Source organism: Daucus carota, chromosome 5 (assembly GCF_001625215.2).
Source record: "Daucus carota subsp. sativus chromosome 5, DH1 v3.0, whole genome shotgun sequence".
In the NCBI taxonomy this organism is placed as follows: Eukaryota; Viridiplantae; Streptophyta; class Magnoliopsida; order Apiales; family Apiaceae; genus Daucus; species Daucus carota.
The window spans coordinates 44,562,757-44,579,266 of record NC_030385.2 but is presented as its reverse complement, the minus strand read 5'-3'; the positions used below and the strand labels follow the sequence as shown (position 1 = coordinate 44,579,266).

General features: G+C 34.1%; 1 protein-coding gene across 7 annotated transcripts; it reads left to right on the top strand.

The window, feature by feature from the left end:
- The first annotated feature begins 1,134 nt into the window (after window positions 1-1,134).
- Window positions 1,135-15,884, top strand: LOC108223023 (uncharacterized). 7 transcript variants are annotated; one of them, XM_017397055.2, is made up of 16 exons: window positions 1,135-1,337; window positions 1,657-1,711; window positions 2,198-2,255; window positions 2,447-2,511; window positions 2,591-3,906; window positions 4,094-4,260; window positions 7,607-7,838; window positions 9,430-9,565; window positions 9,705-9,799; window positions 9,901-10,024; window positions 10,922-10,986; window positions 12,229-12,438; window positions 13,484-13,707; window positions 13,808-13,882; window positions 14,762-14,824; window positions 15,667-15,884. In XM_017397055.2, the coding sequence occupies exons 1-12, from the start codon at window positions 1,261-1,263 to the stop codon at window positions 12,281-12,283; spliced, it is 2,445 nt and encodes an 814-aa protein (XP_017252544.1). In that variant the 5' UTR covers window positions 1,135-1,260; the 3' UTR covers window positions 12,284-12,438; window positions 13,484-13,707; window positions 13,808-13,882; window positions 14,762-14,824; window positions 15,667-15,884. The 7 variants fall into 7 exon arrangements, with proteins under 7 accessions (XP_017252544.1, XP_017252545.1, XP_017252546.1 ...); XM_017397056.2 differs by lacking the exon at window positions 14,762-14,824; XM_017397057.2 differs by lacking the exons at window positions 14,762-14,824; window positions 15,667-15,884 and adding an exon at window positions 14,066-14,341 and having other exon boundaries at window positions 12,239-12,438.
- Window positions 15,885-16,510: the final 626 nt, after the last annotated feature.

The following is a 16,510-nucleotide window of genomic DNA, read 5'->3' as shown; positions in this document are numbered from 1 at the left end:
TAGATATTATGTTAAATAATTAATAATATTACATAAAATAATTTTAACTTGCTGTTAATAAATTAAATTTTTTGTCATCCATCTGCTTATGTCTGGTGAATTTCGTTTATTTTAAATTTTAATATTTTTAAGAACATGGTATATGTGTTAAATATTTAATTTTAAATATAAATATTAATTTTTTTAATCAGACGTGAAAGAGTGGAGATAACAATAAAAAACCCTAGTTTTCTTTTTCTCTCTTCTCTCTAGCCGCCTCCTCTTTTCATCTCCGACGGGGCTTCCATCGGTTTCCGATGGAAAGCCCCAAATCTTTTCGTTTGATTGCTAGTTTTTGATTGTTCTTGCTTTTTCATTGAGTTTCTTAATAAATCTCCATATTCGGGGGAAGTTTTCTTAGATCTATATCACCGAAATTTTCGATTTTCATTCTTATTCGCTTCCAGAGGTCTTTTTGGATTTGTGAGTGGATCGATTATCTCCTAAGCGTCGTGGTGCAGATCTAATTGTTTTAGTTTGTTTTGATTATAGTTTGATTTCTCTCCCTGGTGAGAGTGTGTGATTTTTCTCTCCTTCTTTTGTGAGAGTGGTTTGGATTCATAGATAAAGCCTTTCGGAAATTGCATTTGTGGTCGATAGCTCAAATGGAGTTTTTGGAAAAGATGGTGAACACAGAGCAAGGATCTATACATGTACCATCATCAATTTCAACATCGCTTATTTGTCTCATCTTGGGTATGAAGACAGACATGTTAATTTTTCCTATGTTTGTTCGACTCGATCATTCTTGTAGATGCCGTATGGCCATTATTTATTGAATTATCTCCTTTTTTTTTAAAAAAAAAAACAAACAATCCAGAAATATAAATCATATCATCCACTTGTATCTTTAAACGATGCAGCCCAAATAATCAAATAGTTTTACTTGAATAAAGCCCACATTTTACTAATCGCTCCTAACCCTTTTTGACAATGCATGCTTATATGCCTTACAACTTAGTATCTGTTCTAATAATTCTCGGGGTGAGCCAGAGTCGAACCCGGATGCCCCGGGTCAACAGAGGATAAACCCACCACTGGGCTATCCAACACAGTCCAAACGGGCCAATTATATGTTTGGGCTTATCATCGGCCTTTGCGCGGGTTACCCCTGCCCACTCTCATATCTCTCCGCGTATAGTGTTGATTATTGAGTTCACTCTCTAAAGCACCGTGTAACCCTCTGAGCAAAGCTCAAATTAACAACTACTTACAGACGCTATGGAATTCGAACTCCAACAATCACCTGCTATCAAAGCTCTGGGTTCCCTCTTCAAATTCACTCAGAGTCGTCTCTGGTAACCCTCATCTCTCTCTCTCTCTCTCTCTCTCTCTCTCTCTCTCTCTCTCTCTCTCTCTCTCTCTCTCTCTCTCTCTCCCTCTCCCTCTCCCCCTTCCCTCATTCTCTCCCTCTCTCTTTCTCCTCGCTCTCTTTCTCTCGCTCTCCCTTTCCTCTACCCCTCTCTCTCTCTCTCACACACACACGCACGCACACACACACTTATACTATTATATATGCTTGTTAACTAAGATTTTAGGGCTAGTAAGTATGATTAACAACACAGATCCTCGCTACTCTTTACTCAATCTAATTGCGTATGTTGTTTGATCTTACAGGGATGAAACTTCAGCATGGAGTCGAGGTGAATCCGAGTCTCGCGAGGATGATCTTGTAAGGCAGATTGTGTGTTTTGTTTATTCTGCTATTTTTTTTTCTATTGCATATACTATCATAGGAACTAGCAGACTTGAACATACTGATAATATTGAAAGAATGTCAGTATTGCCAGATTATCTTTATTGATCAAGTAAGCTGGTGTTTTCAACACAAGATTCGTATACATATCGGCTTTAATAGTTCACTTTACCAATTTTAGCATAAGCTATCAGAATGGCTAGTTGTATCATTATTTTTTGTCATGTATTTAAATTACGGAAAAACTTCTACACATGCGTAGAAGATTAACAGGGGCAGATAAAGCATTATTATGTTTACATTTGGAAACTGAGCCCTTGTTTTGATTTACATGGACTAATGCAAGTATAAAACTTTGAATGAGGAATAGGTAAGCTAATCTAGTACTGAATTTCCCCCAAATTTTATTAAATTATGGTATTTTATCTTATATATTTGATTTTAATTTCTGAAATTATTTAGATGCGGAGACCTTTGCAGACGGTTGATGCTGGTTTAAGTACGACAACAATGAGCAGTGGCAAGTTTTTCACACTTTCTTCTTGTATAAATACTTGTTTATTAGATTTGACAAAATAAATACTTGTTTAATAGGATTATCTGATAATTTGAGTAGTGCTGATACGCTTGTCGTATTGAGTTTTTTATTTGATGTTGGTTTTAGACACTAATTGAGTAATTGAGTTGGTTTTGTCCCTTGTTTTATTATAGAGGATGTCGAACTTGCTGCACAGATGGATGCACTTGGTCTTCCTTTATCCTTTTCCACGAATAAGGTGTGTTCTATCTCACCTTTGGTAATTTTAGGTTTGCAAAATTTGAAAATATGTTGACACTTGTGAGTTAATTTTGTAGAGGAATAATATGATCCGTGGGAAGAGAAAGGACACCAATAAGAATTATCTTCACATTGACGTAGAAATTAAAGATGCGGTTCGCAGTTCCATTACAGTGCGTGAGCATGAAATCAGTTCTCCCAAAATCATTCATGATAAAATTAGTGGTTTATTGTGTTGCATGTCCAAAAACGAATCATCAATGGATGTTAAATTCCTCTCAAGTGAAATGGAAGATCTAGCTACTTTGACCAAAAGAGTTGTCAGTGCTGCAGTTATAGAAGATAGGGGTAGCAAAAAGACCTCTGAGGAATTAAGGTACTGCCAGTCTTGTGGCTCTATTAGCAACCAAAATCTGTCAAAGAATGACTTTGTAATGGAATCCAGTTCAATTAGTTTGGCTAATGGAAATTTTAGTAGCAGTTTTTTGATAAAAAATGATGGCAGTGGTCAATCTGAGAAAAATCAAGAATCAGGGTTAACGGAGCCTCCGTACTTTGAAGTCTCCGAAGGTAATTGTACAGGTTTTGGGAAGTCGATATCAAATATCTGGACCGAGCTATCAGAAGATCTGAAGTCTCGTGATGCTGGGGATCCTCAATTTTCTCAAGCACTTGGTAATGACACTATTCATAGTGATTGCATTTCAGAGGATAACCAATCTAAAGAATGTGAGAAGTTGTTGAATGAAATCTGTGATAGGATTTCACTGGGTCCTGACTCTGCCTGTTCACTGTTTACAGAAGCGCTCAACTGTGATAGTGTAGACGCTGTTAACCCTTCAGTACAAAACCACTGTGCAGATTATGGAAAAGTATCATATGATGAGTCTGAGAGTCCCGAATCCACTGTCTTTAGTCATTTCTCAGAACTAAATCCTGATATCATAGACCCTAAAGGTATTAATGATTTTGGAGATTGGAAAGCATATTGGGATTCTTTCTATTCTAGAAATTACTTTTTTAATGTAAGAACCCAAGAAAGTACATGGGAACCACCTGAAGGGATGGAACACTTGGTATATCTTGACTACAGTAATGAGTCGAAAGTGATGGGTATTGATGCAAATCAAATGGATGGTATTTGTGCTGTTTCTTCTCAGAACAGCAAGACACTAGATTCAGTTGATCTACAATACATTTTTGATTCCATAACAGATGATCCACTTTTGGGACAGTCACTTAATGAGAACTTAGAGGTACAAGAGCTTACTGCGGACAATTTCAATAATTCCTTGATTACATCCGATGTGAGATGCATTGCTGAATCTCCGCATGAACCCTATGAATTGAATCAAATTAGTGGCAAAACACCCAACACACAACAGATGGAAATGTATGTTATTCAGCTCTACTTTTCAGTTATTTTATTGGAAGTGGTAGTTGTTATGTATGCAACTGCTAGTTCAGTATATCCTAAAATGTCTTTATGAAGTCCCGTCTTAAACATATAAGTATCTTTTTATTGTATAAAAAGTTTAAGGTGTTAATTGAGCTTGTGACTCAAACTTATTTGGTTTCAGAGTGGCAAGTGCACTTACCGAGAATGCACATAGTTTTGATCCATGTCTTACACATATAAATTCTCCAGAGGATAGGATGGATGCTCAGTGCTGTACTACCCATCATACTAGGAAAAAGAAAGCAAGGAGAGAACGATCGCGGAGAAATATTTTGGCTGATAATGAAGGTTTGCTGCTGTCCGCGTATACTAGTGTGTTTTGTAATTGCATAGATTTAAATTAGACCTGACATGCACAGGCTGACAATATACACAAAAATACAGCACAAAAAGTTGTGTTTGTTGTCGGGATCTGTGTGTCTTAGCAACACTCTAATAGTAGTATATTGGGATATATCATATAAGTAGAGTTGAAAGGGTATAAAAGTCTTTTCAGGAGGATTAGTCACATATCTGTGCTAGTAGTATAAATACAAGTAGCATTGTACAATTTAGATCAGGATTGAAATATATGATAATGGGACTTAGTTACAATAAAGCACTCACTATCTCTTTCTATGGTTCTCTCTCTAAATCTGTCTCTCTACAAGTTTCTAAATGAATTTTGTTCTCTTTCTACACTTATGATCTATTCTACTTTTTCTCAATCCGAACACCTGAATCTATCTCTAAATTCTTCTGTTTCTTACTCCCTATTGTTTCTCTCTCTAAAACTATGTCTCTCTACATGTTTCTAACTGAATTCTGCTCTCTTTCTACATTTATAATCTATTCTACTTTGTTTCTGAATCCAAACACCGGAATCTATCTCCAAATTCTACTGTTTCCGCCTCGTTTCTTACTCAAAAACTGTGGGAAACCACAAAAACTGATAGCCTCTACAAAATTGGATGAGCTGAGTTTGCAGCCCCCACCTTGCTCTGTTTCAATATGTCAAGGTGTAACTTCCTCAAAAGTCTCTGACAAGGAAGCTGAAATTGTTCAGCAACATTTATCGAATGGAATTCAAGTAAAGATAACTAGTGATGAGGGAAGCTTGAACTTTTCTGTGTGAATCACCTGGTCAAGTATTCACTCAAGACTAAGCTTTTGTTCAACACCAAATTCGGACGGAGAATTGTTTTAGCTGAAGATTGAGATGTATTGAATAATTTTCTCGATGTCCTGACGGAACAAGGGGCATCGAAGCAGTATTTTTAGTGATTCCTACTAGTGAGATTGTTAAGAGCCTCGAGGATTTCCCTATTAAAATAGTTGTCAAAGATTTTCCCACTGCTGAAATTCCTTATAATTTGGGTATGAAAATCAGTGTTTTTGGCAAGGATCAAAAGGTGTTAATATCAAGTTCAGAGATATGATCAGGATTGAGGTGAAACTCGAGGAAGTTGTAATGATAATCTCAAACGTTGATCAACTTAAGAATTTGAAGGATAGTAATTTGAGGAATATTGCAATGGATAAGGAGAATCCTCAACTAAGGAGGAAGATAATATCTGTTCAACTTGCAACTTCACCAAGAATACAAGGATAGAATATTAAAGAAGTTAACGAGGAGACTAACCAAGTTGTCTGTGAGATTGATGAACAATATCTTAATTCAGTGAGGGCCTGAGGGGTGGAATGATTGTAATATCCACATGCACTCTATGTTGACACCAGATAGCCCTGTAAAGGTAATGGGAACTGAAGCTCATGTATCCTCAAGTCAAAAGTATAAATTAATTATCTTTGATCCAAGTTGATTTTAGTGTTTCCAGGATTCTCAGCAAGCTCAACTTGCTGGTGATGGAATTCTTTATATCAACAAATGATGCGAAATGTTTCAATTGAAAAGAAGTGTACATGAACAGAAAAGCAAATATAGTGGATATGTAACTGATTCGTGTGGAAGGCAGCTGGGAAGTGCAAGACCAACTATGAGGATACGGTTGTTTCAGGGGGGAAGGATTGTCAGGATCTGGCTGTTTTAGCCACACTATAGTTGTAGTATGGGGATGTTAGTAGAGTTGAAAGGGTATAAATGTCATTTCAGGAGGATTAGTAACATATCTGTGCTAGTAGGATAAATACAAGTAGCATTGTACATGTCAGATCAGGATTGAAATATTTGAAAATGGGACTTATTTCAATCAACATAAACTCTCTCTAAAAATATGTCTTTCCCTTCAAGTTCCTCACTGAATTCTGTTCTCTTTCTACATTTCTGATCTATTCTACTCTGTTTTTGCATCTAAACACCTGAATCTATCTTTAAATTCTACTGTTTCTGCCTCGTTTCTTATTCTAAACAATAGAAAAGCACAAAAATACACCAAAACTATGTCAGGAACCATCGATTCCTGACATTTGTGTTCTCAGAATTCTGTGTCGTGTTTTGGTACACTTAAATTTTTGTGTTTGCGTAAATGATTTATGTAACCTGAACATGTATTTATTCATATATGTGTATATATATTAGAGTTAAGTTCTATGGAGACCACTTTTTTTGGAGACCGTGGAGACCGTTTATGTTCTGCAAGTAAAATATGCATAAAAACATTGCAAAACTCATAAATTTGCAAATAATGTTGTACAAAGATCATTATATCATTTAAAATCTTGATTATCATGTATGTTTTGCATGTAGAATATTATAAAATATTTTATCCTGCGCAATATGTTTAGTTTGCAGAACATTTGTTCAATTTGCAGAACATACACATTCTACTTATTAAACATAGATGTTCTTCAATAATTTTGATGAATTCGTGATATTTGTAGTACATACTTCACAAAATAATGTGTTTTGATTTGCAAAATTATGAGTTTTGCAATGTTTTTATGCAATATTTTACTTGCAGAACATAATGGTCTCCACGGTCTCCAAAAAAAGTGGTCTCCATATAACTTTTCTCATATATATTATATATATACTAAACATAATTGAATTTTGTGCCCATATTGTGTCGTGTGTACACTTGGACTGACATACACGTTCAGTTGGTTGTATTTGGCTCTGGAGTTTGGGATACAGCAACACTGCGAAAGTACATGGGGAAATTGCATTGTCTAATTGCTGATGGCTGACCGACTTTTAGGCGCCTTTTATACAAGTTTCTTTGCTCTAGATTTAATGGTTTAACTTTTTTATAGGTTAAATATAACAATATTGTTTATATAATCAATCATTTTTTTGTGTCACTTGGTGTTTACATTTTTCTTCGATTCTTGGAGTTCTTTGGCACCCATATCTCATCATCCTACATGATATGCAGAATGTTTAGGTTGAAGTACGTGTTCTGAATGTTGTGCCATAACATGATTTTAGGATTTGTATAATTGTATTTAATTATATACCTCCACTGTGACCATTTAGATCTAAACAAATTACATACATCTTCGTGCAAGAGGATGATAAGAGTTGCAATCTAGACATTCATGTTTAATAATACAAAATTGAATGCAACTGGATAAGTATATTTTAAGAGTGTATTTCATATCTAATTTATTTAAATGAGTGGGCAAATTACATTTTATTTGAGATTTACAAAATTATACCTCTTATAGTAATTACTTGATATATGTATGTTCTTAGAGCTGCAGTATCAAGAGTTAGGTGAGGAATTTTCACCAATCATTGGTAAATACTGGCATCAGAGATACCAATTGTTCTCAAAATTCGATTGTGGGATAAGAATGGATGAGGAGGGATGGTTCTCTGTCACCCCAGAGCTTATAGCAAAGCATCATGCATCACGTTGTGGTAGTGGCACTGTTGTTGACTGTTTCACTGGAGTTGGTGGGAATGCTATCCAGTTTGCACTGAGGTGAGTAACAATGGCAATTCCATTTAGTTATGTAGTTTAGTTATATCAAAAATCACCATCACAAAATCATGGTGCAGAGTATCCCTTTCCCCTTATATCACGCATAAGCTTTTCCTTAACCCACAAAAATCAAATTTGGTTGATGGCGGGGGTGGGAATTACAAAATTTATTTTGGTGATGCTCGTAATAATATGTTTAGTACTCTCTCTTGTTCATTGTGCAAGTCACTTCACCCTTTTCATGTATTTCTAAGAGGTTTGACTATAGGGTTGGAATTAATATTTTTATATTTCTCTTTTATTTTTTTACATAAGAGATGATATATATATGTATGTATATATATGTGTGTGTATATATATATTAAAAGAAATAAAAATTGAAAAATATTAATCTTAACCAATAGTCGAAGATCTTGGAAATATGTGAAAAAAGTGAAGCAACATGCAAAATGGACCAGAGAGTATAATCATCTTTGATTTTTTTTTCCCCCCCAACTCCTAGGGCAATATATACTTATATTATTATTTAGAAGTATGATTCTATGCAAAATGTACAGCTTTAAAAGTTATTTTAAAAGTTATTTTATCCTAGGGCAATATGTACAACTTTAAAAGTCAAAAGCTTTGTGACTCTACTTTTCAATTTTTTTTTTCCATTTCCATCTCAGTCATGTTAACATATTGTCTCTTACTCCGAGTATTAGTTGAACATGGCAATCATGTCGAAGTGTCGTATTCTCGTGCTCATCTGTGTACTGTCCAAACACGACACTAAATGGATTCTTGTCGTATTCCATGCTAATTCGTGTCATGTCATGCATAATATAAAAATAAACATTATCATATCATAATTTCACAATAATTTCATTTTCATTAATGTGTATATCGTTTTTAAAGGTTTTTAAAACCCTTTCACTATAACTATCTTACTTTTAAAGTTTTAGTGCATATTATTATTTTATTTATTATAATATTATTGTTTATTATATAAAAAATATATCTTATATTTATGTTGTGTACCTGAGATAAAAACCCAAACACGACATTAAATTTGTTGTGTAGTTATCTGTACTTGCACTTTTCCAGACGGAAACACTAAACCATAATATCGTGTTTGTGTTATTTGTGTCGTGTCAGATATTTCCAGGTCTGGTATCATTTGTCCTCTAGGGTAGCGGAATAGTTTTTGTACTAAATTATTTTCTTGATTTTAGGCCTTCTTTTGATAAATACTATACAGTTGCTTTAAAATATTAATTGTATACAGCTGAAGATGATATGTCAAGAGCAACTCTCAGTTAGCCTCATTTCTTTTTCCTGTGGGAAAAACCTAAATATCATGATATTTTGGAAACATACCCGTGCACATCCTACTCTTTGAATAGGATGTCATTCTAGTATCATTCGGGTATTTTGTTATGGGAGCTTTGGAAAGGCTTTAGTAATGAAAGTTTGCCGCATAGATTGACAACTTGCCTGTTATCTCTTCCTTAGATTTCACAATAGTATTTCGTTTCAGGACTCTTTGTCCTCCATTTGTACGTTCTTAAAACTCGCGTTACAAAAATATGGTAATTATTTCATTTTTCAGGTGTAAACATGTTATTGCGATTGATATTGATCCAAAGAAGATTGAATATGCACAGCATAATGCTGCCATCTATGGGGTTCAAGAGTGTGTTGACTTCATTAGAGGGGATTCTTTTCTTTTAGCATCTACTCTAAAGGTGTGAAGTTGCTCAATCTAATCCCTCTCACTCATTTCTTGAACTTTGTGATGGTACATAATTTATCTATTTCCTATATTTACCTTTTACATGCAGTCATTAATTTAACTTTTCCATGTCAAATTTGTAATGTGCTTAGGCAGATACTGTTTTCTTGTCCCCCCCATGGGGAGGGCCTGCTTATTCCAAAGTGAAGTCTTTTGATCTAAAGACCATGCTCAAGCCATATGATGGGTATAGAATTCAACTCTTGAATCTGTAACCATTAAATTATATATATTTTTTATAATTAGGAGCTTTAGTTCTAACTTTATGATTGTATGTACTAATGTCAGGGATAAACTATTTACCATTGCAAAACAAATTGCTCCAAGGATAGTCATGTTCCTACCCAGGAATGTCAATCTTAACCAGCTGGCTGAGTTGTCACTGTCTGCAAACCCTCCTTGGTCACTGGAGGTATGCAGACAAACTTTTATGTTATACTTGCGTATTGTTACTCTTGGCAGTAATGACTTACTTAAATGTTTCATTTTATATGATTGTACTTTGAGGCTGCAACGACTTACAATTTCTTAATTCTTTGTCAACTTTAGTTCATTAATATACCGGAGATCAAATTGGACCTTGAATAAAAGCTTTTACAGTTCCTTTTTAATCGTCCTTTTGGTCATGTTGACCAGAATTTAACTTCAATTTTAATATTATTGATTTGTGGTTTACCATTTTTAAAACTTGTAGATGATAGTACAAGAAATGTAGTTTCATATTTATGTAATGTTTTAATCTTATACTTGCAACTCTACTAAAATTTTGAGATAAACTGGGATCAATAGGAGCGGTGGTAGTATAAAAGCACGAATATGGCCCATTTGACATGTAAATTACTAAATTACAGTAGTAACCATAGTATGGATGTAGATATTACATTAAAAGCTCTCTCTCTCTCTGTTTTTTTCTTTTTTGGGGGGGGGGGGGGGGGGGTTATTGAAAAGAAAGACAGTTGGAGCTTAAATAGTTAAGTGCAGAGTTTATTTAATTATTCCTACTATTTTTATTGATATTAATAAAATAACACGTGTTTGGGGCAGTATACTCTTCGATTTCGGTTGCTAAAAATTATTTTTTTGGATAATTGTGTTCAGTTATGTAGCATCTCTGATTATCTGCTCTTGGTTCATAGTTAGTACAGCTTATTATTCTTGTGAAATGAAGTCTTGAGTAGACTCCTATAAAGCTTATAGGGAAATGTTTTCACCTTTAGGGTCTCTGATCTGTGTTCCTGTATGGCATAGATATTGTTCCTTGAGAAATCTGCAAGCTTTAACAAAGTTCTAATTATATCTATGTTTTCAGGTTGAGCAGAACTTTTTGAATGGCAGATTGAAGGCTATTACTGCATACTTCAGTGATCCTTCAGTGTACGATTCTTCTAGCCCATGACCGCAACTTGGTGAAAATATGAAAACATTTCTGGATATTAATCAACTATTATCTTATGGGGTTTCCTGCTACTTGCGTATATTTTTCAACAGTTTTAGGTTTCTTAAAAGTTTTTATATTTAAGGTAGGAATTTTAATATAAGCATGCATTAGTGATATTGTATCTTACTGAAGATATCAAATAGGAAATGGTGACATTGTTTTGTTTTATACTATGACGTTAATGTTTGGATCATGTAATTTTAGGACAGTTCTAAAATTTGAAAACTCATTTCAGCCATTTAGACGTGTTCATGTCGGCCATTTCGATGACGGTTCATTTTTTTATGTTTCTCTGGGTGTTGGTCTCTCTGCCACATGATATAAACAATATTGTACGACGCATAAAATAAATATTAAACTTATGACATGCTTCTCTCATGTCCGTAGTTTGGGCTTTTACTATATATAATACCAGGAAAATTTTTCTTGATGTTGTGCTTTTGTCCAGGTGTAATTTATTGATTTTTCCTCCCTCAGTAGGAAAGTGAGTAAACTTGAGAACTTGCTGCGTTGATGCAAATAACAATTAAAAAGGAAGGTTTATCAAAAGTTGTACTTATCGGGAAAAGGATTATGAGAATTTTTTTTGAAAGAGATTATTGTTATAAAATAAATTGAGATATTGTGTTGTTGAGAGTTTTTTGTGCAATAAGAACAGCAAAAAATCAAGGGTTGTATGATCTGTTAAACGTAGTAATATAATCGGTGAGACGTAGTGATGTAGTTAACCCGGCCGGTTTCGCCTGACTTGGGGAGGAATTTTTTTCTCTCTAGATTATACTGTAAATTTTCTTACTAATAATGCGGAGCAAAAATAGGAACTTATTTAAATATGGGAACATAGGTCAGAAATGGATAAGTAAATTGGAAACCAGAGGAGCTGCTACTAGATGGGAAAAAATAGGAACTTATTTAAATATGGGAACATAGGTCAGAAATGGATATGTAAATTGGAAACCAGAGGAGCTGTAACTTGATGGAAACACACAATATACTACAGGATAGTAGCATGATGTTCAATTATTTATATATTTAATCGAATTGATACATGAAAGAAATGCTTCACTTGGCATGTATTAAATTTGTGCAATAATTTAATCTTTGAGCTTTCATAAACAAAATATGTGTGTGTATTTTGTATAAAACTCGTGTGTGGATTATTATTGTCATAATGTTAGTGATCGACAGGGTTTTAAGATCAAAATGGCCAGTCAAATGACAATTGGACTTTGAGGAACTCGAGATATGAGTTCTGACTCGATCATTTTCAGTGGTTGCTCAGCCTGCTGGCCTTGTTTCATCAGCTTCCTTTTGTTTTAAATGACGCACTTCCTCACTTCCGACGTCCACTATCTCGTTTCCGTCACCTCTCTAATATCTGTAGTCAGGTATCTCTAATCTATCAGAAGCAGTTCGAATTTAGTTATTTGTATTATTTCATAGATATGACTTGGTTTGAACTCTATGTTTCTATCATATTTTGTTTTGATGAGTACTTAATGCAAAATTGTCATATTTGACAATGTACATAATATATATGTATAAGATATCACATGTCAACAGAATCTTGCAGTGATATCACACATAATACATTGAAGAAGATAAATATTGAATAAATGATGTAGAAAGTAATTTCCTTGTCAAATAAATCCAGCTCGTAATTTCACAAAAAATTAAATTGACTTCATATGTTTCTCATTTATTATTGTTTTTCTAGAGCATCAATGCTTGTCCTTTCCATCTGATAAATACATACTATCAAGATTCAAGTGGTAAGACCTTGAAAATCTTGGACTTAAATAACATTCGGTAGTTTATGGAAGTCGCACGACCTCTTTTAGTGGTGTAGATCCAAAATATCGACATTGCATAAAAAAATTCTCCTGTCCGCAAGTAAAAATTCACTTTGCACCCTAGGTCACTTCTTTGTCCCCTCATTGTGTCTGATTTATATGCATGCACTGCTCAAAAAGAATGTGTGGGTTAGGAATGGTGAGTGTAAGATCAAATAGTGGAGGTAAGATAAGGTAGAAACAGAGTATGAAGTCAAGTAGTAGATTCACGAAGAAGCTCCTTTCTCAAGCACCTAATGGTGTAACATATTAAAAAGTATATGAATCCGTAGGCATATTGTACTGCTAGGTGTTTATTTTAGTATTGAAAGACCAAATCGAAGTTGTTTTATTAGTATAAGATTGTCAAGTAAAGAGGAGTTTAGAGACATTTGGTTCTCTGGTAAGGAAATGTGAGGTTCAGAGGGCGATCACTAGATGTGAACAACATGCTGGTTTATATGATAACCCCTTCCCCGGGTATGGTGTTGTCAAGAAAAACATTTTCTTGACACATCAAACTGGTTTGACGTATTTTTAGACACCAAGTTATTGTCAATAAGGGTTTGTGTTCATGAAGGATGCATTTTGGAGTGTGCAGAGGCTTTTATTTCCCAATGTGCCAAGGCGACCCAAATTAATGTAAAGTTCAATGTATCTCCTATTATTGTCAATGCGGGGATTGGTGATTGTCGGTTTAATGTGGGGAAGATTATCGAGGGAAACTGAAAATGTTCGTATGGAAGGAAAGTTTGATATCATGCATTTATGGAACTCGTACATCAGACATGGTTGTTGTGAAATGCTATGACGATCGCTCACAAGGTTCAGTTTCATTAATAGTGCAATTGTTATGGATTTAACTTGTTTTTTTTGGGGAAAAACAAGATGACACTAATTAATTTGTATTTTGCACTAATAACAGGTGATTCTTGTCCACAAAAGCATAAACACTTGTTTCAAGAAGGTCATGGCTACCTACTGAATTAGATAAAGCCAGGTAGACTTTCTCTCTTTTCACCATAGAAAAAGCTGTAGATTTGGGGTTGTGTTGTTGTGGTGGTACAACAAATAGTCTTTTAGTTCTTGTACCTATGATAATAATACTAAATCGATAATCTTAGTTTGTCATTTTTCTTGTACCTATAATAATAATCTTAGTTTGTCATTCCTGGTGTTTCAGAAACTACTGAAGTCTAAGCGGATTAGCTTTGATGCTCAAAGATGCAGATTTTATTTAATTGATAATAAATCGAAAGGAATAGGATTTGTATTCCCTTACTCCACTCTGTTAGATTAGTAACTCTGTCAGATTACGAGTTTGAATAATGACCTTCTACGGTACAGAAGAGAAAAGTAATAGTCTCCCCAGATTTTATCTGTATACGATCTTGTAACTCTGATTGAATCATAAAGTAAATTTTACAGGATTATATCAGAGGCCGATCTAGTTAAAGTATCTCTAAGTTTCTAGTAGCTTGCCCCCCCTTTCTATCTGAATCCTTGTTTTTAGTTGGGATAAACTAAACACATTCTGATGTTTAGAGTGTTGTGTTTCTTCCTTAATTCATATAATCCCCGTTGTATTCTTATAATTTTTTACTATAATTCACTGGAAGCTACAATTTAAAATGATGGGGCCTGTCCTTCACCGCCTTATCCTCTCTCTACGCAAAACAATACAAAAAATTTCCTTTTTATGATGATATAATGTTTCTTGATTATATTAACTTTCCCTTCAATTGAAACACAACCCACTTTACTTTTTCACGCACAAATATAACTTTATAAATATAATTATTCTTAATTTATATGTTAGTATTTGGCTCTGGGTGTTAAAAGAGTGATTCATTGGATAATTGAATATTAAATATGGCAGGAAAGGGTTACACCGAGACCACTTTTTTATTGGAGACTCTGCAAGTAGAACATAATCTCCAAGGTCTGTTAATAGAAAAATGGTCTCCATAGAACTCAATCTGCATATGATATGTAATATAGTAAATTGATCAATAATATGAAAGCATTACTTGTACAAACAAACATAACCTTGTTATATTTATTTCTATATTTAGTTACTGTTGTATTTTGTACTTAATAGGAAGTTTCCGGCTTTTAGAAGTGGCAACTTATCTAAGCATCGTTCTTCACAAGGTTAAAAATATTCATTCAAAAACTTAATAAAGATATATAGAGAAGGGAAGGAGAAAAGGAGAGTACACAGATTCATGTTAAAGATTCATCCAAAAACTTTTTTTTTTTTTGTTTTGATACAATGTACTTGGACCATGAAAGGATAAATACAGTGTACTGTGTATATGCCTTATATCTACACGACAAGCTGTTGGCACCCTAGTGCAACTCTAACATGGGGCTTTTCATAAACGGTTTGACCGCTATATAGAATACATATATATATGAATATGATTGAGATAGCTAGATTTTGATGAGTTTTGTTGTGTGTCTCCTGTCATAGATTGGATTTGTATTGATTGGAAATTGGGATCGGGGAGGGGATGGGGGAAGAATAAATGGCTTTTAGTGAAGCATGATCCTTGAGACACAAGCACTACTGTCATTGGAACCTGCCTCAGGAGGCAACCTACCCTTACAATTTTTCCCTATTTTAGTATCTCTTCTTTTCTTTTTCCCTATCGGATTGGATTTTATAATGCATCATTTGTTTTGGTAATCACAAGTAATCATCATACACCTGTTATTGTTCTTTATCTTGCTTTTTTATGTCCACACGGACGGTGCTTTAATCTTTATCAATGGTTGCAGGTTTAAGCTTTGTTTATCATGTGAGTTGATATTCTAGAAATTTTGGTTTAGTAGCCTGCCGCATTTTTTGTAGATTGTACTATTGAACAGTGATCTACTTATCATTTGTTGTATATGCGGGATCATTGACTGTTAAAAATTATTGTTAATCGGTGATTTGCCTGTTATTTTTGTGCAACTTTTGTTTAATGAATATTAACGAGATTTTTTATTTGGAATTTTAGGATTGTGGTATATCAATACTGCCTTCTTCCCATATATTTCACGATAAGTTTTATATGGGAAAACGGTCCCTTGACCTCAGGGATATATTATATATAGGTTTTTACTAAATTCTTAATGGCATATTTTTAAATATTAAGTTCATCCTCTGTATTTTATTGAGAAAACTTGTGACATCAGGTACTACTCAACCTCAGACCCATCATCTCTTCTTTATATTATATATAGTATATGATAAACCAAACTTCACATATTTTTTGCAGGTGGAATTATGGTATAAGAAGCAATAGGTTAGAACAGAAAGAGTGCACGTCTGCAGTTTTTGCACTACTACTTGCATTCCATATCCATAGTGACAAAAACGGAAAACCTCATGCCACAAATGATGAAAAAAGGAAATCTCAAACGATACGACCATAGTGAAAATATAAAAAAATTGCCTGTCCAAGGCGGCTAACTAAACCCAATGTTAATTAGCAAAAAAAAAAAAAAAAAAAACTAAACCCAATGTTGACTGAATTTCATGATCAACAATTATTGGGCAACCTAATATAACATTAATGGGAGATATTGGGATAAAGAAATTAAATACAGAAGAATTTCTACTATATACTATCTCGGT